The 27,423-nt window shown below is 41.3% G+C and overlaps 1 protein-coding gene across 1 annotated transcript; it reads left to right on the plus strand.

Moving 5' to 3' along the window:
- The first annotated feature begins 3,040 nt into the window (after nucleotides 1-3,040).
- Nucleotides 3,041-6,503, plus strand: LOC127335272 (uncharacterized). The gene is made up of 2 exons (XM_051361894.2): nucleotides 3,041-4,434; nucleotides 5,631-6,503. Exons 1-2 carry the CDS (start codon nucleotides 4,057-4,059, stop codon nucleotides 6,396-6,398), a joined length of 1,146 nt encoding a protein of 381 aa, XP_051217854.1. The 5' UTR covers nucleotides 3,041-4,056; the 3' UTR covers nucleotides 6,399-6,503.
- Nucleotides 6,504-27,423: the final 20,920 nt, after the last annotated feature.

The raw sequence follows: 27,423 nt of genomic DNA on the forward strand, positions 1-27,423 counted from the left end.
CAACATCCTAGGTTCTATTATACCCGTTTCAACACTAGAGCATGCAGCCGGAACAATCTCAATACTCCGGCATGAAAATGAACAATTCAATCACAATATCCTTTTGGTAAAAAGGGAAACCCAGAACAAACTTTTTGTGGGTCTCAGAATGTTGATAAGCCTTGCACTCATGTGATTAGCTATTTGATTTCTACATCGAGGGAATAAGGTCTTTATTTAGGAGATAAATTAGAGACAAATAGAAGTGAGAACAATAACTTAAGCAATGTTTAGATGGAGAAAGCAGTGTACTTGGTATCCAGAGTTTTTTTGATAAAAGGCCCCTTCGTCACGAGCTTGACACAGGCTTCTATCTCGTATGGTGGTCTATTCTTTACCTCTCGTTTCAGGGTTGGATGAAACGTCCGGATGGTGAATGTGGGAAATGGTTTCCATAATATGGCTAAATGACGTAACCCACTCAAGATCCTGCTCGTAAAGGCCAAAGGTAGTAAATAACACATAATAACATCAAAAAATAATCTTTACATTTTCAACACTGGGATGACACTCTTATTAAAAGCAAAACCGGTCACATATCTTTGAACCAAATTGGATTTCTTGTCTGAAAGTGAGGGAGATGAGTGGGGAAGGAAGCTAGGAACAAGAAATCAGAAGTAAAACATTTCATGGAAGAAGCATACCAGTCACAACCCCATCATTGTATACATAACATTGTGGTATTTTTTTGAATTCTATGTGCCAAACATTTCCCATTTCCAATTCAAAAACCACAAGCATTCACTCACCGGGTTTTGTTAAGTTTTTTTTGCACTTTCTGCCTCACTTGAAGTAAAATTTGCATCGAACAAAAAGAAGCGGGGCATGATTATATACTGGTTATATGTTTTTTCCTCACAAGCTTAGTGCTAAAGCCAAGACATGACATAATAGCTTCTTAAGTAATGTCATTGTACCCGCTTTCATCATGCCTAACTCAAAAACCATTTATCATTTTTTCTTCCGCCAGACCCTCAACATTCTTTCTTCAGGTCCCGCTAACCTAGTGATGTAGAATATTTGCTCCTTTCAGGGTGACTAGCTACATTCATTGGTTTGATTTTACTCCCTTTCCCTTCCCAACGTCATATATTTCTTCGACAACAAGGAAAGATCACTCTCTACCTAGAACCTGTCTTTCCCATTCACAAGGACTCAATTCGATTCCCAATCCAAAAAAGACTAGCTTCTTTTCGAAAGCAATTGGACAATCAATGCATAATGTTGGGGTACATGATGATTTAAGTAGTGCTCGTTTTAAGCCGCATTGGCTTAGGAATAGGGGCATTAGGCAACAATAACACAGATAGCATCCAGGAAACTTCACTCCAATCTTTATCCATTATCAACAAGAGCAACTCTATCTGTCGGCCCTTGATGAGATTCCATTGTAGGCTTGAATTATCCATGGGAAGACTGAATTTGTGCTTTCAGCCGAAAAAGGGCGTTCAGACGGGTTGCTTATTCAATCAAAAGGTTAAGAATACGAGAGTGAAAAATGAGATGGAGATCTTGGCTTCCATCTTAAGACATAACAAAATACTACTAGCCAAATCCCTAGAGGCACTCTTGATCCTTCCACAAGCGAACTTCTCTCAGTGTCCGAGTCCCATTCATAGCGATCTGGTCAAACCAATCCATACCAGCATCCAAATATAGAAAGTAAAAAAACTATTAGATCCACCTTCATTTCCTGATCTGCGAAGCCATGTGAAGCACAAAAAGTGAAGATAAAGGAATTGGTATTCCTTGGCTCGCCACTTATGAAACAAAACTAAAATATTTCTCAGAAGGTTTTACAAGTCACGTTGTTATGTTTTCTCCGTCGTTCTGTTTCGAGCATTTTCTGTTGAAAAAGTAAAACAGTATATTTCAAACCCTCGATTAGAGGGAAATATGTGTATAACCGGATGGAAAGTAAATCAGACTGATCAAGTATTGGTGAAGTTTGCTCTGGAAGGTCTATGACTATGTTGGATAGAGAGGACTTAACTCGATGCCTCTAGTTTTAGGAGAGTCCTAACTAGTCGGGTGCAAAGATGTGATTTTCTTTACTCAAGACAATCCGAGCACTACGGTGAGATGTTTGTGATCGAGCCAATCTCACAATTTTGATTCGAGGAACTGGGGAGCGCATGTATGCACAAGTGGTGGTGAAATGAGAGTTAGAGTTGCTGCCGCGGTTTACGGGAGCTTCCATTCAAAGCAAAACAAATAGAATAGGAGGCGTGGACCACAAGTCGCAAGCAAAGACAATTGCGAGTCTTTTCAGCCGATTCTCCGAAACTTTAGGAGAAAGGGTGGCTCTCGTAATTTATAGGAATGAATGGTAGCCATCATGATAATTTATGTTTCTATATATATAGGGTCCCTGCCACATTTCCAGAGATCAATTAATGTTCCGAAATTGAAAAGTAAAAGTTATTTTATAGTCTCAGGGCTAACACAATATTTAAACAATGCAACTTCAATTCTATCCATGTATGTATACCAACTATCAAGCATCCACATTTTTTTTTGTTTTCTGGGTTCGTAATTAGTTATGATTGTATCATGTATTGGTCGAGTTAGCTCATTTGTATATTACTTTATCCGATCCATAGTAATTGACTCAACTTTATCTAGATATAGATGTATTTAAATTTATTTCAGATATATTACTAATACATATTTTTTTAATAAAAATAAAAGTATAGTAATACTATGATAAGATTGTATGATAAAATAGAAAGCGATACTATCTAGTATCTAGATACTGACAACCTTGTTGTTGACTGAATCTAATTGAATTTGTTAAATCCACTTTATTGAATTTTTTGTGAGTGATTCATAATAGTGAGCCAAGGCGAACAGCACAAGTGCAGGAAAGAAAGCTCAAAAAAAACTCGAGTACTAGTTGCATTTCCGCGTGGCTGACATGTGGTTACCACTCACCACTCTCTGTTGCCGTTTCTATAAGCATTTTTGAATTGAGGTGGTGGTAGCTGTTCTCTTCTCCAACGGTCCCAAATCCCAATCCACCATTCTCACAGAGCTCGCTCGCCTGCACCAAATCTCTTCCTCCCTCGCCCTCCTCCCCCTGTACCCTGTTCGCCTGCGTCCAGAATCCCACCTCTCCTCGCAAGCCACACTGCCAAAGGCGACCCGTGCGCCACCGCCGGCCTGAGCGATGGCCCGCCTCTACTCAACCGCAGAGAAAGAGATCCCTTCTGCTCTGTGGCGTTCGGCCATGCCCCGCATCTACTCAATCGCAGGGATCCCGTCTGCTCTCTGGCGCTCTTCCTCAGGCACCCGTCCGCCTGCACGCTCCGCCGTCCGATGGCCCTTTGGCTGCTGTTCCAACGAGTCCGCTCGCGCGCGACAAGGAGCGTGAGCGGGGAACTTGCCGTCGCAGACTGCACCGGCGCGGCATCCCTTTGGCTCTACCGGGGCGCCCCTGACCATGCTCGCGTCCCCGCCTCATAAGGTTCGCGGCTGACACGGCCGGAAGCTACCTCCCCCCCTGCAACATTCTTACATCAAACGCCACCCTTCCCCCGGCTTGGCGCAGCCGCGCATGCCGCTGATACCTCGTATATCTCCTTCCCTGCGATTGCAGTTAGCTCCTATAAATATTTCACCACCGCCTCCCCGCCCCTCCTCCACACCCCTACGCCATCCATCCAAAGAACCACAACACCCAGCACAAACTAGACTTCCCCAAACTTAGTTAGTCTGCGCCTCCAATCCGGGATCGGAACTCCTGCCGAGAGTCCGCTGCAAGAAAATCCTGAGCACCCAAGACCCTGCAGAAGGATCCTGCCAAGACTGCTTCGCAAGATCATCTTCTCCAGCAGCAAGAATCTGCAGAGATATCCTAGATCAGCTTCCCGAGCAGCAAGAACCTGCAGAGATTCTGCAAAGACTCGGAAGCAAGATCAGCTTCCCGAGCAGCAAGAACCTGCAGAGATTCTGCAAAGACTCGGAAGCAAGATCAGCTTCCCGAGCAGCAAGAACCTGCAGGAACCAGGAGCGACCATGCTCATGCTGAGACTACGTAGCAAGAGCAGCAACACCCGCAAGAACTTCCAGGAGCCAGGGCGGATCATGCTTATGCCGAGACTACGTAACAAGAACCGTGTCTGCACCAGTTTCCGCGCCCGCAAGTCCAACATCAAGATTGCCCCACGCGATCAAATTCATAGCCCTGATGCAGCGGTATCGGCTTCAAGAACGGCCGATGTGCCTCACACCTGTCCGCCCGTGAACAAGAGCAAACATCAAGAGCATATGCTTCTGTCAATTGTTCAGGGTGCGCCAGTAGAGCTTATACCAAGAGAAAGGTTCTTCAATCCCAAGTCACTTCCAAATTGGCTCTATAACAAAGAACTGCAATCTTTCAAGTCCTATTTCCAGGTCAGTAATCTTACAATATCTGTCAAGTGCCAATTGTATGTGATATCTACTTTCGATCATGAGGTGAAGTGACAATTAGTGCAGGGTGCCAATATTTTGCTGCAGCTTAATTCAGTCTTAAAATATTCCCTTAGATGTTGTATTTGTATATCGTGCATGGTATCAAAGCACAGTGTCTTATGTATGTGCGACCGCTTTCCATGTTGATGTATGTTCAAGTTCGGTCTTGCGATTTTGAGCCCCAGCTTTTGATGTGCAATTGGTGCAGTAGTCTTGATCAACAGACTGCTTACTGTCTTAAGAACTATGCATAGGAGATAGAAATTCCCCACGAAAGATGAATTGTTATCAAAATCATTTTTGAATTTTGAATTGTTATCTGTTTCAACGTTTGAAACAAACATAATTCTAAGTAACCTTGTTAATGTCAGCATGATACACTACATGAATGGGCCAAAGGTGCTGACGGCCTGGGGATGAGTTTTACTGGGCAGTTTATCCTTGATTAATTTGCAAAGGAACTTCTAGTAATGTGAATGTAGTGCTGTCAATCTGTCGTTCTCGACTGGTAGGATCAATGATACTAACAGTTGAAATGTATTATAATGCGGTGTCAGATTGCTTGGCACAACTTAGTAACACCGTTTCGGTTGCTATATTGTTGATTTGCAGGCAGAACCTATATATACCCCTCATATGCAACTAGCTAACTGTTTTTAAAATTCATTTCCCCTTTCTGTATCAATACTATGGTTTTGGTTGCAATATTGTTGATTTGCAGTCAGAAGCTATATATACCCCTTATTTGCAACTAGCTAACTGTTTGTAAAATTCATTTTCCCTTTCTGTAATAATACTATGTTTTTGCCATATTAGATGCCTTATAAATGGTGATTTTGGTTTAGCGTCTAGCTGCTGTTTCTTAGCTTGTGTGCCAGTATAGTGTTATGTATGATGTTAACACTGCTTGTAGGGATCTGTATTCCTCCTTCATTCAAAAGAAAAAACTGCCAAATAAGGCAGGAATACGTGATAACATAGAATCGTTGCATTTGGGACTTTCTTAGATGTTCTACATGTACTCATTAGTTTGTGTTACTGATAGGTTTATAAATGGGGTAAAAGTAAATATCTAAATCCTTCAGTGCGTCTGGTTTATTTAATTTGAAGGAATGTCTTTTTATTTCAATGTGCAGAATCCTGCCACCCCATCGAATGAGCGAAGTTGGATGCAAGAAGCTGGTGTGGAGACAGTAAGCTATTCCAAAGCTAATCGGAAGAAAGCGAGGGCTCAGAGAACGGCCCGCAGTTTCCTACTTATTAATCTAGGGATACCAAAGATCTTGAAGCAACTGTTGAACTCAAGCCATGTCCTTGGGAATGAATGGAGTGCAATTAACGTTCTTGCAGATTCAGCAAAACTGGTTGCTCGCAGAAAGTATGTTTTGGCAACTGACAATGAAACAATCGCAGTTCTACTCATCAGGTTGCTGACTGGGCGTAATGGACACACAAAGCTGAAGCTGTTAGATTTACTTGCCACCCTTGCTAAAGTCTACGAGAGCAAAGTGCTAATCGCCAAGTTAGGAGGCTTTCGTATCCTGACAAAAGCTATGCTTCTGGGAGACACTAACTTGGACATAAAAAGGAAGACAATTCAGCTACTGAGCTCGCTATGCGAGGCTAAGGAAAATATCGGATGCTTCTTGAAGGACGCAGTAGGAGAAGCTGTGCTACAAGAGTTGGGAAGACATGGCGCTCAACTCATTGAGGAGTTCAGCGTGCTGGCATCAGCTGTAAGGTCACCGATCATTCTAGGACGATTCATAAACTCGATTCATATCCTGCAAGAGGGACCTCGTGCAAGTGAGGTTCATCATACAGCTATATCGCTCATTCAGATAGAATTAGATGGCTTGTCTGATGAATCACTGTATGGCACCAGCACTGGCTGGGACTGGTAAATCCCACTGGCCTGACGTATGAGCTTAGTGGTGTGCCGGCTATTTCTGATATCTGTTTTGTAACATACAATCCCGAAGCTAACAGTTTCAGTGTAAAGTGACATTTTTGTGGCATGGTTACTGAGTACTATTTTCATTATATTTCTGTTGGTGGTTACTGAATAGCTCCACTGATATCAACTAAATTGTTTGCTTGAAATTTGTGGCTTTGCTTGAGAGTTTGCAAGGCTAGCATACTTATATAAAATCACTTCAACCATACATAGTAGGTGATTTTGCGAACCTAGCCGAGAATATTTGACTTATAAGAAGCAGAGCCTTTAGGCTTCAGAAAGACATTCGTCTTACATGTTCTACAGTTATGCTCATCATCTTGTTTCATTCCTAAACATTCTACTGTATACTACTTGAGATCATTCTATAGAGTTTTTGCAAGACTGTATTTTCAGTACTGCAGAAAGTGGCAATCAACAACGAATCGAGGATCTTTGAAATCAGAGTGTTAACACAGCTATAATATTCTTTGTACTTTCCGGGAATGGTTTATGCGCTTTTTGCTCAATTCCTTATATAACCTATGAGTCTATGTCTCAACATGTAGCTGATTGGTAGCGACCTGCACGTGCGCTACACATGTAAGAATATAGGAAGGTAATAGATTAGGAGAGAATCGATTTGATTACCCAGAAGCAAGGTCCTTTAATTTGTGGCAATCTATTATCTTAGCAAGTATAGGTGTGTTGCATTAGAGGTAGTAGGTTAACGTTTTCTGTGAATTTTGATGGTATTTTTGCCGAGCACTGGATTAAGTTGTCCTTTTTATATATAGAAAAAAGCACTATGAAAGTTTCTGTGAATACTTTCAGAAGTCTTTGCATGTCAGTATTCACTCAGCTTATTATAAAAGTCTGTAAAGCTTGCTGTAATGATCCTTGCAGCTGGCGTCACACACAGAGATTCAGATCATCAATTTAGATACAACTTGGATACAATCAGAAGAGAATTCAAGAGAGAATAGCATAGGGGAAGGGAAAGTAGCAACTGCTACGGTTCAGTTCATCATCGATGACCCTAGACTCCCTCGACTCCGCATTACATAGGGACATCTCCCAGTACCCTGGACACACCCAGGTTCAGGCCAGGCTTGGTCCAGTGGGCTTCGGAGTTGACTTTGTCCTCTTGGTTGACCTGGGCTGGGCCCAGTACATGGCATAGACCAGGTACATGACATACCCCCCGCTTGAAAGTCGGCTTTCCCCCAAGCCGATGGAAAATTACCGCCAGGGGGTCCCATGGAAGAGACCAGTCCGCTTCCTGATGATATATAGCCCAATGCGAAAATTGATTCACACCTAAGTCATCTTGTTCATAGCTAGCTTCAGAGAACACCCACTGAATTGCAAACTTGAGCCACCCAAAAACTGTTCTCGCTAGCAAAGTTCTACATTCTAGCAAGCAATTCCACTGGAGGAGCGTATAATCATGCATTTAGATGCATACATCGGCCATACTCCAAGTCAGAGCACCAATCAAGAAGGTACCGATTTCGCCAGAAGCAAAATGGGACAATTGGTATGACATGTGAAGCACTAGGTTGCCTAGGTGGAAAGACCATGCAATTTGCCACTCCAAGTTCACCGTTGCAACTTTGGTGGGGGTAAATAACTGAACTGGTGAGCAAGATGTGCTTGTTTGTAAAGCCAAATACAGGCCACCCAAAGTATGGAGACCATGCAATTATCCATGGGATGTCCGCAGAAGTATAAGATATAGCAAAGCAGCGCAAGAGCATTTGTAGTTGGTGGACTTCACCTTGATTGCACATTATCAACATAGACAAGACATCTTCACAATTAACTGTTGTAGGATTAAGACCCATGCTGCAGCACAATCCCCTGAGATGTGCATGGGAGTAGGCTTCCGGAAATATTGGAGTTTAGTTTGAGAGAACTCTGAATTGCCACAGATGATTGCTTCTTTTCACATGACAACGAAGCAGCAGCTGCAATTGAACCAGACCACATAGAGAGTATCTCCAAATTCCAAGATTGACACTAAGCGAATTCCAAGACACGTAACAATTACCAGGTAGCGGCAATACATGAGAATTTGTACTCCAGGACTCCATGGTGCATGCAAATTCTTGTCAATAAGGATATCCAATGCTTGCAAGGATGGTGGTCAACTGGACCATCAAGATAATTGAGAACATATTGTGAACATTCAGAGTGAATGCATCCATAAGTTGCTGGTGACAGATCTTAGCATCAGGAGCATGCATAATCAACAGACCCACATTCCAATAGAGACCCATATCATTCAGATTATAGTCATTAGCATCTAGAAGTACACGAGAGTTTGCATTTGACTCCATAATTTCAGCACGCTCTGTAATGCTAGGATCCAATATCATGAAAAACCGAACAGCACAACTGATACTCTTCAGTACAGTAACAAGGGCAACAGATGTACTAGCTAGAGCAGCCAAATATGTCACATATTACTTGCAATAAGTATTCTTCCTGGTGTATGAAGTATCCTGTAGTGTTTTTCTGCAACCCACTGAGTGCAATGACAAAGAATATCAGCTCGTAGCTTCCAGCAAAACTGAAAGGCAGACTTCCAATTAGATGCACTTGTTGGCTGCGCCAGTAACAGGATTTTTTCTCATAAAACCAAATTTCCCGGGACACATCTGCTGGAGCTGACCAGAAAGGTACGCTGCCCACACTGCAACTCTTTGAATACAGGGAATCAAGGCCTGATGGGTTGATTGATCAGGTGGATGGTACACATTCAACAAGTTAAGTAGAAGGTGATAAATCCAAGCATTGCACCGCCATTTTTCTGACAACTAGTACACAAACATTGGAAGCAACTTCTTGAACCATCATTGCAAATCGGCAGGGCATACCTACACACTAGACAACCAGGTACCATCTGCATATCCTCAATCACAAGTTTCAGCGCTATACCTTGATGTGTTTGGAGTGGCTTCAGTGAACTCGTTGTCCGCCAATAGCAGACAAAGGAGGGCCATGGCATGGGCCGTTCCTGATATCGCCTGTTTTGATGTACACGGCAAGTCATAGGCAGCTTAGACATGACGCCGAGCAACTGGAGTATCATAGAGGCCAGCGGGGTCTTCTCCAGTTCTGGGACAGGCATGCGTGCATCCTTCCCGAGCAGTGAGGCCACCATGACCTTGGTGGTATCATAGTGTTCTAGTGCTGGTAGCCTGGTACATGAAGGTCGGGTGGGTGCGGCGGCACACGGATTGCAGTCAAGAGCACACCCGCTGCTGGAACAGGCACACCAGCCTTGCCGTGGACGCTCTGGAAGGAGCTAGCAGTCGCTGTGCAGGATGCCTGTAGGACTACAACCCTCTGCAACAGAGTGAAAACGGCTGTACCTGTTAGAGCAGCAGAGGTCACCTCGCACTGCTTGGGAAGGACGTCTCGGCATTCTGTCGAGCACGTGGCGGCACCGGCATGGCGAGCTCAGGGACAACAGAGAGCTTCAGCGGACGGTCCATCGCCAGCTCTATGTTGGACGGGGCTTCCTTGGGCATTGCTGGCGCTGGTACTGGCGCGGTTGCCGGCGGGGTGGTGGTGGTCGCAGCTGTCGTAATGGTTGCCGAAGGTGGGGCATGTTCGGGCGCGGTGGTTGGTGATATGGTGGTGGTTGACGGCGACGAGGTCGCCGCTGCGTCGTGGTCGTCCATCGGGCGAGTATGCGTTCCAGCTTGGATTGGAGCTCGGCCAAGCTCGCCATGAACGTCTTCTCGTCCGCCGCGGTGAGATCCGACGGAGAAGGGGCAGGTGATGCCAGGACAAGTAGCTAAGGCATACACAACAGAAGAAGAACTAATTTGGTGGCGCCATTAGAGCTTTTTTCATCGAGTGAAACGGCGGCTCCGGCGCTCGGCCGTGCGTTCGCGTGCAGGTAATTCCCGATTAACCTCCGGTTCCTGTATTCCAATGAGATGTGAACAGAGAACGGTTTGGTCTTCATTAGTCTACAGAAGTTTTCAGAATTTAGCTTCTTATCCACCAGATAAGCATCTCCAACAGTATAAGCATCTCCAACAGTCGCGCTATGCTGTGGCCCACTATAATAATCGCTGGTATAAAGAGCGGAGATAAATTAGCTCCTCCAACAGGCGCTTTATTCGCGCCGACGCTACAAAAAAATTGGCACAATGGGTGTTTTGCCCTATCCGGGACGCCATATCTGAGGCGTCGGCTGCAGCGCGCGATACGATACAGTTTCCCAAATGCGCGAAGCTCCAACGACTGGAAATTTCACTCGCGCCCGCACCCTCGCTCTCCCCACCCGTGCCGCCGGTAGATTTCGCCACCACCCCCGCTCGACTTCGCCGCCGCGCCGTAGATCCACCTCCCCCGCGCTTCATCTCGCCAGTCTCGAGCGATCCACTGTGCTGTACCGAGCCGGCGTCGCCGCCGCCACCGACGGGTATTCGGCACCGTGTCTCCCTCCTTCTTGCTAGCGCCGCACTCCACCGGCGACCATGTCCTCCTCGAGCCTACTTTCAACATGGCGCACCCTAGATGCTCGCCAAAATGCTCGCAAGGTTATGCGCCTCCACCGACGGACCGACCGCCAACATTTTTTGCTCGATTCTTTTGATTACAACTAGTAGTAGTAAGTCATTTCATACGATTCATCAGACGACGAGTACGATATAGAGGAAGAGGAGAATATATCCATACTATTGGCATACCGTGCTATTAAGAAGCCAAAAATAGGTGGATCGGTGTTCGGTAAACAGAAGTTGTGGAGAGAAATGATTGAAGGACATGAGAAGTTGATGTTGTCGTATATCAATGAAAATCTGACATATCCTGAAAGCTATTTTCGGTGGCGTTTTCGGATGAGCATCAACTTGTTCAAGCACATCGCAACGAAGGTGACGAAGTATGATCGGTTCTTTGGGCAACGGAGAAAGGCTGCCGGAGAACTTAGGCATAGCACCTATTAGAAGGTGACCGCCGCCTTGCGTATGTTGGCATACGGTATACCGGCAGATATAATTGATGACAACTTGGCCATGGGTGAGAGCACGGCTATTATGTGTGTCAAGCGCTTTGCCGTAGCAATTGTGAATGTTTTCGGCTCCACATACTTGAGAGCCCCCAAAGCTGAAGACACGACAAGACTTTTGGAGTTCAACGCTGACCGGGGATTTCCAGGTATGCTTGGCTCAATTGATTGTATGCACTGGAGTTGGAATAATTATCCAACGGCATGGCATGGATAATTCAAAGGGTACAAAAAGGATGCCACTATAGTCCTTGAAACGGTTGCCGATCATGAGACTTTGATATGGCATGCATTTTTTTGGAATGCCCGTGTCTTGCAATGACATCAATGTTCTTCAATGGTCACCACTAATGACAAGACTTGCATTGTGTGAACGTCTATTGGTGGAGTTTGAAGCAAATGACCACAAGTACAACTATGGCTACTTTCTCGCTAACGTCATTGATACGTCTCAAACGTATCTATAATTTCTGATGCTCCATGCTTGTTTTACACAAATTCATATGTGTTTTGTTTACACTTCGTTGCACTTTTACATGATTTCCGGGACTAACCTATTAACAAGATGCCACAGTGTCAGTTCCCTGCTTTCAGCTGTTTTTGTATTTTAGAAAAGTTGTACAGGAAATATTCTCGGAAGCGGAAGTCAATATTTTACCGAAACGCAGACGAAGTCCGGAGGGGGACGAAGAGGCGCACCAGGGCGCCCAGACCACCCCTAGGCGCGGCCTAGGTCTGGCCCGCGCCTAGGGTAGGTGTGGGGCCACCAGGCGCCCCACCGACCTACCGCCGATTTATACATCTTCTCGGAAAAATCCTTGAGCCCTGAGCCTCCATCCACGAAAAGTTCCGTCGCGGCCACTATCGCCGAACCCATCTTAGGGGGTTCTAAAGCTCTTCCCGGCACCCTGCCGAAGGGGGAAATCATCGCCGGAGGCATCTACATCGCCATGCCCGCCTCCGAAGTGATGCATGAGCAGTTCATCCCTGGACTATATGTCCATAGCAGTAGCTAGATGGCTGTCTTCTCCACTTTGTGCTTCGTGTATCGATCTTGTGAGCTGCCCTACATGACCAAGATCATCTTTATGTAATCCTATATGTTTGGTTTGCTGGGATCCGATGAATGTTGAATACTATGTTGAGATTGATTATATATTCATGTCATTTGTTATTTGTGATCTTGCATGCTCCACGTTGCTAGTAGAAACTCTGGCCAAGTGGACACTTATGACTCCAAGAGGGGGTATTTATGCTCGATACTAGGTTCATGCCTCTAGTTTCTTGGGAGAGTGACTTTATAACTTCTAAAGTTGTAGATGTGTTGTTGCTACTAGGGAGAAAACAACGATGTTTTATCCAAGGGTAATTCTATTACTCCCTCCGATCCGGAAAAAGTGTCCGGCCGGCTGTACAATTACATTTTACAATAAAGTCCTTGCAAAATCAGAAAAACCAAGTCATCCATCATGTACTCTGCAGCAGTTCCCTGTACTCGTTCTACGAAACTCCATCTCGAGAACGGATCTCGAGAATGGAGGCCGCTGAGAGAGGAGAGAGGGTGCAGGGCTCCGCAACAGCCACGGGTGGCCGAGACGAGTGAGAAGGGAGGGCTGGACTAGGTTCCGACGCGGTTGGTCGACTGCACGCTCCTTCTCGCCGGGTGTGCTTCCGGGACCAGAGCTGCATCTTCATCTGCTGCTTGGGCTCCCTACCCTGCGTCGTACTGGTCCGCAATGGCGAGGAAGGTGGAGCCGCTCGAGGCTGAGGCCTCGACACCGGCTAGGAGCGGGGATGTTGGGAAGAAAGGGGGATCGTGCAAGAGAGGTCGAGAGGGTCAACCCTATCACGGGCGTGGGTGCTCTACCAGATCTGGCGCTTCTAACCTCACAACGACCGGATCAGAGCCGACCAACGCTAGATCCGTTGATTCCTCGTCAGCTCATATACCAGAAAGCCAGAATTTTTGTGGAGGGCTGCCGACGGGAGGTGGAGGGGAGCAGAGAAAGTGAGCGGAGGAGGTCGATGCGGGTGGGTTGCGGTTGCGGGTTGAGGTCTGGCGTGCGAAAATGGTGGAGTGCGGGTTGATCAAAGAAAAAGATGAAGGTTGTTTTTGCAAAATGAATAGTTTGACACTTTTTCCGGATCGGAGGGAGTATTTACTTTACACACATTGCTTAATGCGATAGTTTGTTGCTTGCAAGTTCATACTGGAACGGGTGTGGACGCTAACCTGAAGGTGGATTATTAGTCATAGACGCAGTTGGATTACAGTCTATGTATTATGTTGTAATGCCCAATACCAAATATCATTGTAATCATCTTGTCATGTATGGTCAATATTCTGTCAATTTCCCAGCTGTAATTTGTTCACCCAACATGCTATTTCTTTATGGAGAGACACCTCTAGTGAACTGTGGACCCCAGTCCTTCTTCCTTTACTGATAAATTCAACTGCAATCCTGTTCTGTTTATTTTCTGCAAACATCTCTTTCCACTCGATACGTCTAATCCTTTGTGTTCAGCAAACCGGTGACATTGACAACCTCACTGCAAGTTGGGACAAAGTACTTTGGTTGTGTTGTGTGCAGGTTCCACGCTATTGCTGACGTCGGTAGTGCGCCCTGCCACTAGTCAACCAGCAACACCTTCAGAAGTCACGCGTTTATCCTATTGGTTGATTAAACCTTGGTTTCGTACTGAGGGAAAACTTGCTGCTGTGTTCATCACACCTTCCTCTTGGGGTTTCCCAACTGCTTCCCACAACAACTGCCAACAAGATTGTCTGGCGCCATCACCAAAGCACCATCAACATTTTCTGGAGCCGTTGCCGGGGAGAAAGAAGATTTCTGCAAGGGGAGTCTCTCATCTCCAATATTTTTACTTTGTTATAGTTTGCTTAGTCTACTTTACTTTGGTTTGTTTTCTTTTATTATATAAAAACACAAAAAAATAGTTTACTTTTACAGTGTCTTTATATCAAAAACACAAAAAATTCGTTTCTATTATAGTTGTTATTTCTGTTGCTTGTTTTAATTTTGCTAAAATGAGTATTTCTGAAGTTGAGGTTCGTTTTTTAAGCAACAAGGGGGAGAAAGTTTGAAAGATGCTTGGTATAGAATAAGTAATGCTCATCATAGATGTACTAAAAAATATTCTACCATGATCCTCCTTAGAAATTTTTACGTTGGTTTATCTAGCTGGAATAGATATGTTCTGGATACTCTCACAGGGGGTAATTTTCTGGGTGCTCCCGCTTTGGAAGCTTGCAATTTAATTGAAATCCTGGTAGGAATTCCACCTACTAATGTTATTAAAACTGAGAATAGTTTGGAGGATGTTATAGAAAGACTAAGCTCCCTAGAGAAAAGTTTGCCAAATTGCCTTGGTAATGCTAGCCAAATTAATGAATCCATAGAAAGTATCAATAAAAGAGTCACTGTTTTAGAAGCTGGCAATACCCATGATAATATAAAACTTAGGATTGGTAAGTTAGAGGAGGCTATGAAAACTTTAAGTTCAACTTTTTCTTCTCTTGGATTTAACAAGGAGAAAGCTTTTGTGGGAAAAGAGCAAAAAAAATATATGTTCCCAAGGCACCTAAACCAAAAACCCATAATGTGCTTAAAATTGATAAAACTTTTAGTACAACTAAAAGTGGCTTACATGTTGAATCATCTCCAGAGGTATCTAAAGTACCTATTTTGACAAGTTGTGTTTTATAGGAAGTGATTGATCTTGATGTTTTTTCACTTGATGATACTTGATGCTCGCATTTTTACTGCGCCTAGATGAAAGGCGTGAAAAAAGCACTTATGGGAGACAACCCATATTTTATTTACTGTAATTTTTCTTTTTGTTGAGTCTTAGAAGTTATTACTACTATAATGACCTCTCCTTATCATTTTTATTTTATTTTTGTGCCAAGAATAGCCTCTAATAGGAAGAAAGCAATGTTTGGGTAAGTTGCTGGCCTGAAAACAGATTCTGTGTTGTTACCATAAAAATCATAAACATAGCCAGAACGGAATTTTGCGCTTTAATTTTTTATGCGTATGCCCCAGGTTATTATATAACTTTCGTTAGTTGACCACTTTTCTATATAAGCAACATAGGATTTTCAAAAATTTCGATCTTTATCTGCTTCTGTTTTGACAGATTTCTGCACTATTTGCATTTGCCCCTTAAATCTCTTTCTTTTTGAGTTCTTTTAATTAAAGAGCTTTTAAAAATGTTGCTACAGTATCTTATGCTTTAATAGATGTTTGATATATGTTAGTACTGAACACAAGTGAATTTGTTTATTTTGATTGTACTAATGCTGCTACTGAAGAATTGTGTGAAGTTTTTGTTTGAAGAAAGTTTTCAAGTGTAGGGAAGGAAGAATGATGTGATCGGATGAAAAATGGACAAAAGCTCAAGCTTGGGGATTCCCCTGCACCCAAAGACATATTCAAGAGGTACAAGTGTCAAAGCTAAGCAACAGGTCATCTCTCTATACGCTATATTTTTATTGCTTCATAGGCTATGTGTTGTTCTTGGAGCGTATTTTTTTATTTTTTTTTGTTTTGTTTTGTTTGTTTTAGCTTATGTTGGATCTCTACACATTTGTTTTGGAGAAAGACCCGCTTCTTTTTAATTGCATAGAACGCTCTAGTTTTTGTTGTTATTGTTCTGCGAGTGTTCTAGTTTTCTGGTACTGCGTTTAGCTCTTATTTTTTTACTTGAATTTTGTCCAGAGCACGTTAGTATTCTTTATTTGTGCATGATTAGATCTCTGGTCCATAATGAATTTCAGCTCTGAGAGTTATTTCAAATAATTTGATTGGTGTTGGATACGAGTAAAATATTTCATGACTATAGTGATGCAAATGGAAGCTTGTCTACACTGTGGCATAGACTTTGGCATGCTATGTTGGATGTTATTCTTGTCATATGCTTAGTATTTATTGTTTTAGCATGACTTGTTTCAAATAGCTGAGAGTACATAATGTGTCATTTAAAGAATCATGTGTTGTTTCTATCATAAAAGCATAGTATTGTGGTATTCTCCTTTGATGCTTTATTGGGTTGACTTGGCACATGCTTATAACATGTTATGACTATAACCAGTCAACTAAAGCCTCTATGATCATTTATTTTTGATTTTTAATATCACTTTATGCTTTGATTGATAATGTTTTGTCGCTATGCATGATTGTGGCCATTATTGCTCTCTTAGTTGATCCCTTCCAGTCTCTTTGCTAGCCTTCACCTGTACTAAGTATGAGCTCTACTCGTGCATCCAACCACCAAAAACAAAAGTTGCCAATTGTGTTCATCATATCTACCTATATGTGATATTTCACCCCACTCCAAAGTAAATTGTTTGTGTGCTACCTTTGAACCTTAAAAAATAATCACCTGTTTTGTGTAAATTATAGCTCATGGGAAGGTAGTGTTGGAGATATGCCCAAGAGGCAATAATAAAGTGGTTATTATAATATCTTTGTGTTTATGATAAATGTTTGCATACCATGCTATAATTGTATTAATCGAAACATTGATAAATGTGTGTTATGTAAACAACAAGAAGTCCCTAGTAAGTCTCTTGTATAACTAGCTTGTTGATTAATACATGATCATGGTTTCGTGATCATGAATATTGGATGTTATTAATAACAAGGTTATGTCATTGGGTGAATGATATAACGTACACACACCCATATAAGCGTAGCATGAGATCAAGTCATTAAGTTCAACTTGCTATAAGCTTTCGATACATAGTTACTTAGTCCTTCGACCATGAGATCATGTAAATCACTTACACCGGAAGGATGCTTTGATTACATCAAACACCATTGCGTAAATGGGTGGTTATAAAGATGGGATTAAGTATTTGGAAAGTGTGAGTTGAGGCATATGGATCAATAGTGGGATTTGTCCATCCCGACGACGGATAAATATACTCTGGGCCCTCTCGGTGGAATGTCGTCTAATTAGCTTGCAAGCATGTGACTGGGTCACAAGAGATGACATACCACGGTACGAGTAAAGAGTACTTGTCGGTAACGAGGTTGAACTAGGTATGGAGATACCGATGATCAAACCTCGGACAAGTAAAGTATCGCGTGACAAAGGAAATCAGTATCGTATGTAAATGGTTCAATCGATCACTAAGTTATCACTGAATGTGTGGGAGCCATTATGGATCTCTAGATCCCGCTATTGGTTATTGCTCGGAGAGGAGTCTCGACCATGTCCGCATAGTTCACGAACCGTACGGTGACGCGCTTAAGCTTCGATGTCGCATAAGAAGATTCGGAATATGATATGGAGAACGAAGTTTGTTCGAGTCTCGGATGGGATCCAAGACATCATGAGGAGGTCCGGAATGGTCCGAAGAATAAGATTCATATATGGGAAGTCACTTTCCGAGGTTCAGGAAAGTTCCGGTGTTTTGACCGAAGCTTCTAGAAGGTTCTAGAGGGTCACAAGTGGGCCCACCACCCCGGGAGGGGCCCCCTAGGCGCCACATGGCATGGTGGGTCCTGCCCACTATGACATGTAGGCCCAGGCCGGCCCACCCCTAGAGATAAGATCTATCTTGTAATATCCCAGGTTTAGAGGCTACAAAATGAGAGAACACCAAAGTGTGCATTGCATCCATGCATAGAAAATCCGGGGGATTTTCGCGCTTTCAAATAAAACTTACCACAGTAACTGAAGTTTCACTTGACTTGCTGGAACTGAAGTAGATCATCAAGTCAAGCGCTATAAACTTCACTGTGATCTTTGCTAAAACCTTGTTTTGGGTAGAGATGATTTGATCTATGGGCTAGATCAAATAGTAGTAGAATTACAACAAACAACACCTTAAGTAAGGATCAACTACAAGATCTTATAAAGGATCTCAACATGCCATTCCTTACAACAACACATGAATAATTATTCAATCCTAAATCAAAGAACACAAATAAATAAGACACTATTCTTTACTTATCTTATCCATGTCTTATACTAAATAAATGTTCCTACCATGAGTCACATGGTATATCTTTTCCACTATAATACTTGAACCAACTCAAGAACATGCATATTCATTCTTCATTAACTTTGACCATTTCAACCTTGTTTCCTAACTCATACTATTAAACCTACAGAAAAGAGAGAACTACTCATATGCTTATATTATGCATTCAATAGAATCTAATTAAATATTTAAACCTTGTCCAAGGGAGATAATTGTTGATACTAATTAATGATACAAGAAATAAAGTCAAGTATTAAACCCTACTTGACCTAGCTAACACTTGATGGTAAGTAAGAATTTATTCCTCTAGTAATTATATAGAGGCAAGTGTGGTGATCATTACAACTTGGTAATGATCATAAATCCTAGAGGAACCCTACCTATTCAGAGGAGCTCAACCTAAAGAGGTATACTCAAGTATATGAATTTATACTTAATCTTGGAGAGAGACCATAATTCACCAATGAATTATTATGCAGCCAATACTTTGATCATTACAAATTGGGTGATGATCACAAACCCTAAGAATCTAAGTGAGTGTGTTGAGAGAAGTATTAAAGAAGAGAGATTAGTGAGGAATAAGTGGATCATGTCTAATGCATGATCTTATCTTATAAATTGAGATGACAAGTTAAACCTATATATGTGATGCATAGATCTCATTCTTCACATGAAATAATAAGTAACTCATTAGTAGTTAACCAAACCAATACTCATGCCTTGTATAAAGTAGTATTGATATGGTATCTAAACCTTGCCTATCCAAACATTTAAGACTAACCTAGCATTGCCTTGATACAATAATTCTACTTAAGTGAGGAGGATAACCCTAGCCACTAAAACATGATCAAGCTTATGCTCATATTCTAATCCTAGTTGTGTATCACATTGGTGATCTCTACTAAAACCCTAGGCCATATTTGAATTCCAATCCAAGCATTACTTTGGATTATAAATAGAACCCTGCCATGCCTCATGTCCAATTAATACTTCAAATGGTGAAGTATTCCCAAAACCCTAAACCTTTTCATGTAGGATCCACCCCACATAGAATATTATGTCCTAACTTGTGTATCATGGATCACAAGTATAAAACCAAGGCCTATATACCTAAGTACTTTAGTGCCATTTAAGTGAGTAGAGTGAACCAATATTAGATTCTATTTTGCCTTCCAAAGAAATTGTTTAGTGTACCAAATAGAGTAGTGTTTAATAAAATAAGAATCACCTTAGCAAGTGGATTGAATTTGATGAGCATAGGATATATCTTAATTGAGTTTATTCAACCATCTTCTTAAACCCTAGAAATAATACTTCACATAAAATCATGAACCCTTCTATTCTCAACACCATTTAATTGAAACTCTCATAAAAATTAAATGAGAACAATCCATATTGTTAAGCACACTAGTTAAACCTAATAATATTTTCACCAGTCACATGTTATCATATTCCAAACCATTTAAACAAATTTGGTTTCTAAATAAAAGAGAATTGAGATAAATACTTACACCCATTTCTACTCTACTCAAATATCATAAAATATAACTAATAATGCAATGTTTGTTAAAACAACAACATTATGCAGGGAGCATGGCTATCAAGTTATATTGATATTCAAATGTTTAAGAACCTGCAAAACAAAACAGAATTCAAATTTGAATTCAAATACCAAATTCAATTCAGAAAATAAAACAGAAAATAAATAGAAAAGAGAAGAGAGAGAGAACTTACCTGTCCAGGCCGCAGCAGCCCACACAGCAGCCCAGTCCACGGCCCAGTCCAGCCCACGGCCTCGTACCGCTTCGTCGCTGGCGTGAAACAAAACGATGGCGTCGTCTTCCTCCACGGCGTCGACAGCGCACCGAGACGCTCTGGCCACCTCACCGTTGGCGATAAGGATCACCCCGGACGCGGCAGAAGCTTCCAGAATCCCCTCCTATATCTCTCGCGTCCGAGCTTATCCAGGAGCATCAAGATTAGCGCCCAAGCTCACCTCACCGTCGCCATTGCATCCCGGCGGTCACCGTCGGTGAAGTGACGATTCCGACCTCGTCGTGGTCTATAAAACCATCTACAGAACCTCCGTGTTGTCCTTGTTCATCTCCGCCCCTCCATTCCCTCTATAACCCTCTCTATCTCTCACCACTAGCCATTCACCGTCGCCGGAGTTGAGGACGAATCCGACGAAGGAGACCACCCCAAGCTCCGTGTAGTAGCTCGTTGGATGCGCCTGGCGATGTAGGTACTCCTGGCGTAAGGAATCGAGAAGGGGATCTCGGAGCGACGCCAATTTCGGTGTTCCCTTTCTCCGGCCATCGCCGGGATCCGCAAAATACTGCTTGCCACGGTCACCAATCGTCGCCATCGAGCACACCATTATCCTCAGGGTGAGTCAACGCATCTTTAGAGTCCACTTGAGCATCCTAGATCCCTCTGTATCTCGGTTTCGAGATCTCGCCGGAGCTCACCGCCGCAGCACCTGGTTGCCGGTGATGCTCCGATGCTCCCCTTAGAAAAGCGAGACCACCATTAGCTTTGTCTTGCAGTGCTCGTTCGAATGACCCTAACCACGCATCTCGGGGTGCCCTAAATCGGCGGCGCCACCGTGCTCTGGCCGCCGGCGTTTAAACGCCGGTGAGGTCAAAGGCCACGGTCAATTTTGACCAAACCTTGTCGACGTGGCACCTGACGTGTAACTTGGTCCCACTCGTCAGTGTCTGGGTCTAGAAGTGAACTAGTACATTTAGTATTTCCTGTTTAATTTAAAAACCAGTAAATTGCTGAAACTTTGCAAAATCCTATAAAATTCATTTCAACTCAGAAAAATATGAATAATATATCAAAATGCTCACAAAAATAAACTCTATTCAAATAAAATATAAAACAAAAATGTGTGACAGAATAAAAATTCACTTATTTTTAACCTTATTAATTATGCCTTTTCATTTATTTAAAATGCAAATTGAACTCAATAAATAATTAAGTTCCCAAAATTAAATTTTAAATATTCAGTAACTAAGTAAAATGTTAAGATTAATTTTATTTACCATATTTGCATTAACTTAATTATTAGTGGTAATTCATAAACCCTAATTGCAAATTACTATTTTCTATTTTCTTCAAATAGTAATAACTCAAGAAAATATTATAAGCCAATATTATTTTGGTAGCCCAACAATTATTTACTTAAACATCTTTAGTTAACAAGTAATTATTTTAAACCCTAATAACAATTATTAAACCCTGATTCTTAATTAAACCAAAATTAGGAGTTACTCTAATTATTAATTCTTGTGGAAAATTAATAAAATATTAAACCATTACTAATTTTGATTCAAAGTAATTAGTAACCACAACTCTTTTACCAGTCATCATTTTAGGAGTTATACCATAATTTAGAAACCCTAGTTTTAATTATAAGTTAGAATCTGGATCCCATAATTTTATGTGATCATATCAAAATGTTAAACCCTAAAACTCTAGTTGCTTATCACATGTGATCATTTTAATTTCACCTTACATAGAGAACCATATTATTATGTGACTAATGAATGCATGCTTATGATCCATTAGCAAAAACCAAGTCACAGGAGATTATCATTTCATATTCCTATTCTTAATTCAAACCTAGATGGTTCACTAGTATCACCTAGGTATAAACCCTAGCTTGTTACCACATATTAGCACCATTGATCATCAATCCTATATACCATACCATTAGGATCAACCTCAACCATCATAATTTAGTAGCACCATAATAAACCCTAATACCAACATTGTGTAGCAAATCACATCACAAGCTCCTATCCAACTAAACCCTGTTAAAGAAATAAGAAACCATCTAGTTTAGAAGCCATTAAGCATTACTTAGTGAAACAAATGTGAGGCCATAGTAAACCCTAACTTATAGCAACACTTTGACCATCATCCTTTGATATGATGCTTAGAATAAACCATAGCAATAAACCTACCAATACTTGATATATAGAAACCCCAATCCAAATTAAGAACCAACTAGTTCCTGTTGGTGAACTAAATGAATCCAATAGTAAACCCTAGAAAGCCACAGCTCCTATGTATAGTAGTTCATATTTTTATTTAACCTGTTCTTCAAAAGTTATTCTTTTGAAGTACAAATGTTAATCAAACCTTAGAAGCCATAGTTCTTATTGGAAATACTAATTATTTCTTAAACAACATGTTCTTCAAAAGTTATTCTTTTGAAGTATAGTATAAGTAATCATCAACCATGTTCTATAGAACTTAAAAATTGACAACTGTTCTTTACATATTATTCCACCACTATTCTTTATGTGTATAATTATTATAATATCTTATATCACTTGATTACGATGCTAATATAACCAAACCCTAATAAGAACCTTGTTTGAGAACCATTCTAAAAGTGCAACAAACCCTAAAGAAATCTTTACAACTCATACATCCTAAATCATCGAGGTTAGGTTACGCTCGGGACGATTGCATCTCATACTATGCATTATAGCATCTTTGCCAGTTCTTTAAACATTGTCCTTACCGGACGATGATGGTATTTCAGCATTTGGACTTCTCACGTATCGAAGCTTTTGCCTGCATAATCTTGCAGTCAAGAAAGGCAAGTTCATCGCTTGCTCATGTCATTTGATTATTTTTATCAAACTATATGCAAAGTACTATACTTATCACTCATGCATTGAAAAGCAAAGTATTATTTTACAATTATGAATATGACTATGTGGTGGGCAATGGAACCATGGTATGTGTTGATATGGTGGAGGTTCCATTGCAATGGGTTATATCACCCTAGGATTAATTACCAATGCCGTCCAGTGATTCTAGCGCCGTACATATCGCGTTATCCATAAGATCTATAATGGCTCTGGGGAAGTCAGCTGTATCTTTTCCCTTCTGCACGCCAACGGATTGGTAGAGCCGGCGGGGTGTTGGAGGCACTGCCGTAGGTTGGGATAGCCTTTTAAATCCCCATCCATTAGTGATGATGGCTCTACGATCTATGAAGGATTGTCCAAAGTACACCATGAGTAAAGCCGTATTATCGGGGGAAGTCTACTGGAGGTGTGCGGGTGGACAAAAGGGTGGGTTTGCAGTCGCGGAGAAGGCAGTGATTGGCTTGGATCTTATACTGGGCCTCACACCAAAGGAAGTGTGGACGGGGACATACTCTCGGCCGGCAACATGGTTAAGATCTCTTGTGGGGTAAAGTAACGCACCTCTGCAGAGGGTATCAAGAATTGTGACTGTCACTCCCTGTTCGGGAAGGAATCTGAACGCGGCAGGAAAGGAACTCCACGAAGTTCTAGTCAACCTGTGAAGACTGACGGGCATAGTTTTCAGAATAAAATAAACCTTTTGAAGAAATGTTTATGAAAACTTGCATTGGCCTATGACTTTCTGGTCTATGGCTGTAGCTAGTGCATGATACACCTATTTCCTAATATGAACTTGCTGAGTACGCTTGTACTCATTCTATCCCATTTGAACCCCCTTCTTAGATCAAGGCACCGAAGGAGAAACTACCGTGGAACTCGAAGACAAAGAGGTCAACTGCAGCAAGATGAAGAATCCAATCAAAGAAGTCAACGGAGTCAACTTCTGCATCAGCTATTATGGAAACCTAGACTAGAATAAAAGGGAACATTTCCCTAATCCTAGCACCTAAATAGCTGGAGTTCTATAGCAAGCCAATTAGCTCTTAAACTTGAGTTAGCTATAAGATAGACTACGAGTCGTTCTTCTGGAGCTTATTTGAAGTTTTACCTCACTGTAAAGTAGGAGGCTGTGTGGATCTTATGTAAACAGTTTGTGTGTACTTCTATAGACATACCTTGGACTCGCATATGTTTCTGTTGTACCACTCTGAGAGATGTAATATGGGTGGAACGGTGTTTCACTTGTGTTATGTCAACGACTTGTGTACTACACCATGCAGTGGTACGCTGGGTCACCACAGCTGGTATCAGAGCAAATGCTTGGACCCTAGGATTAAAACCCTTTAAAGGAGACCTATAGGTTTGGTAGTGTCTATAGGAAGTTGTCTTAGCCAAACCAACTATTCATTTGACTTGAGATGGGTATTCACTTGAGAATAATCCTGACACACTTGAGTCAATCTTTCTTATATATTTTCTTAAGAAAAGTTAGTTAGTTATCTTGCTTCATTCCAAATAACTAGAACACCATTGGAGCTTAAGATAAGTGGTGGTAGTAGACCACAGTTGGTATACAATACATGGTAGTCCAAAGAGAGGATACAACCATAAGGAAGATATCCTATTGGAAGAAGTATACCAATGCAAGTTATAGTTAAGTAAGAATCATTTATAATGTCAAATGACTGATGTTAAGTAATGTAGATAAGTAATATGAGGTAATATATACCTATGATAAGTCAATCATAGGAGGTAAGTAAGAGTGATAGGAGTTACATGAGTCTAGTTTCAATAATAAACTAGGTACTCATATATGATTCACTTGAGAATCATGGTATGATGGAGTAGAAAATCATAAGTACGATAACAAAAGGATGATAAGGAGTAGGATTTAAGGAATAGTTCGAAAGCTTAGGCCTTAAAATCCTGGAAACTGTGTCAAGAATGTTAGAACTATAGTCCTTAATTTAAAGAAGGCTTATTTAGAGCATATCACATAGAGAAATCCTAGAGTTAGAGGTGGTATATTCTAAACAATCATGTGTTTAGAGTAGACATGTTAGAACTAATTGTATTATAGGGAGTAGTCCTCAATAGCACATATATATGGTATACTATTTTGTTAGTACTTCCAAAGAAAACTAGGTTAACTTCAACTATCCCAGACCATTTTGTTTCAAGTTTGTCTCATTGCAAATGTGCAATTAAGATAAATGTTGAGACCACTAGTAGAAATTCACGTATTGTGCTAAGTATCACAACCTAAACCTATCTTATGTGGTGTTTTATACTACACATCTGATCCTGATATTTAGGGATGTCTTACCCAACTATTATATTCAGGCATATAAGGATGTGTATTATAAGCACAAAGCTGGATTTTCTTGGATTTTATTGGATTTTCATTGTTTGACTAGATCCATACATGAAGTTTGACTTTGATATGCAAATGCATGTTGCAATATCAAGCTCTTACTTGATGTTATAGGTCTAGAGGGGAAAGGTATTCGTGTGAGGAAGTGACGAATTCTGAAGATTTTGGAATCAAGATGAAGGTTCACTAGAAGAAGGAAGTAAAGTTGTGGGAAGCAACCACAACAATCTGAAGGAAGGACCAATTAAAACTCATTTTTATCCTTAATCAAGGAGTACTTCAATATGGAAGTATCATGAAAGTGAGAAAAATAGTGAATATGGAGTAGTAGTAGTAGAGCTGTATTCCTTATGGAAGAAGGAAGTGCAAGTGAAGTCACTTACAATACTATTTTCATAGTGTCAACAAGTGATTATCTTGCAAAACCAACCCTAGAAGAAGGAAAATAGACAAGTGAAGTCGCAACTGGTATAATAAGACCGCAGCTGATATAGGATAACCATGAAGAGAAAGAATGTGAAGTGAGGTATATCTTAACTAAAACTATGTAAGTAGCCACAACTGGTAGGTAGATAATAGACTAGAACCATAACATAGCCCACAGCTGGTATCCAATAAGCCATATCTAATGCTAGATAGCCTGCAGCTGGTACCAGACAGCTCACAGCCTGAACAGTTCTTTACCCTAAAAGAAAGGGGGATTCCGCAGCTAGTATTTCACAGCTGGTATTCCGTAGCTGGTAAATATTTAGTCGGAGGATTCGCATCGGATACCCACAACTGTGTGGATACACCGCAAAGAATTCTTCGTGAGACTTTATAAAGGTACAAAATATAAACCAGACTTAAACCAACTACCTAACCTTGGAGTTTAATGATTAGAAGAAAGGAATTTTTGAAGATAATTAGTAAACTCCAAGGGGGAGAGGAAGGCTGAAGGAGAAGTATTAAGATATTATTGGTAGTGTGATAGATGGAGAAAAAGGTCTGAATTGAGAGGAAGCCCGATCTTATTTTTATAAGGTTGTTGGGAACTACCCATATAATAGTACTCTCAGGAGGATGTCAGACCAGAAGCCGAGGTTCATATCTCGGGGAAGTAAGGGTTAGACCTTAACTTGAGTGGGTAATTGTAATTACTCGAAACCAAGAGAACTCAAGTAAGTCTAAGCTAATGAAGTTGGATGAAGAAGATGTCGGAGGACAATCCAAGCTTAAGAAAATACCATACGAAGAAGTTTGACCATACCAAAACTAATGATTATTAGAAAGATTCCTTTCATGGAACCTAAAGAAACCAAAAGGAAGATAACTAGTATAAACTAGAAGCCATGATTGGATGGACTAAATGAGTCTAATCCATTCGTAGGACTAAACAACCAGGACCATGCCTATTGTAAATACCTTACGAAGTACCATTACTTTTGTTATGGTAGTAAGGGACAACAATACCTTATCTTAAACAAATCTTTTAGAATTAAGGTTGGACATCGCAGCTGGTACCCCATAGTACCATATTACATCGCAGCTGGATTACCACAGCTGGTAGAACCAAGATTTGAGTACCCAAATAGGAAGATGTCACCACAACTATTAGTAAAGTCCATTAACACAATAAGATGTCTTAACTCAATAATGTTTGGAAAGTAAGCCTATAAGCTTAGAGTGTTGGAAGAAAGCATAGAATTTAAGAAAGTATCAGTGCCAGACCACGGAAGACTTCAGGAAGGATCTGGACTAAGGATATATTCAATTATATCTAATGTGATCACCATGGAGTTGAAGGATGGTGATCTGTTCAAGACATTTCAACAGTCCGAAACCTGAGAGCGTTCGAACTTCGGGACGAAGTTCAGTTTAAGGGGGAGAGGCTGTAATATCCCAGGTTTAGAGGCTACAAAA

The sequence above is a fragment of the Lolium perenne genome, chromosome 2 (genome assembly GCF_019359855.2).
Source record: "Lolium perenne isolate Kyuss_39 chromosome 2, Kyuss_2.0, whole genome shotgun sequence".
Taxonomy (NCBI): domain Eukaryota; kingdom Viridiplantae; phylum Streptophyta; class Magnoliopsida; order Poales; family Poaceae; genus Lolium; species Lolium perenne.

Bases quoted from the DNA above. Each gene is read 5' to 3' on its own strand.
- LOC127335272 (XM_051361894.2), top strand. From the start codon at position 4,057: ATGCTCATGCTGAGACTACGTAGCAAGAGCAGCAACACCCGCAAGAAC. The intron at 4,435-5,630 runs GTCAGTAATCTT...TTCAATGTGCAG, and splicing joins CTTTCAAGTCCTATTTCCAG to AATCCTGCCACCCCATCGAA.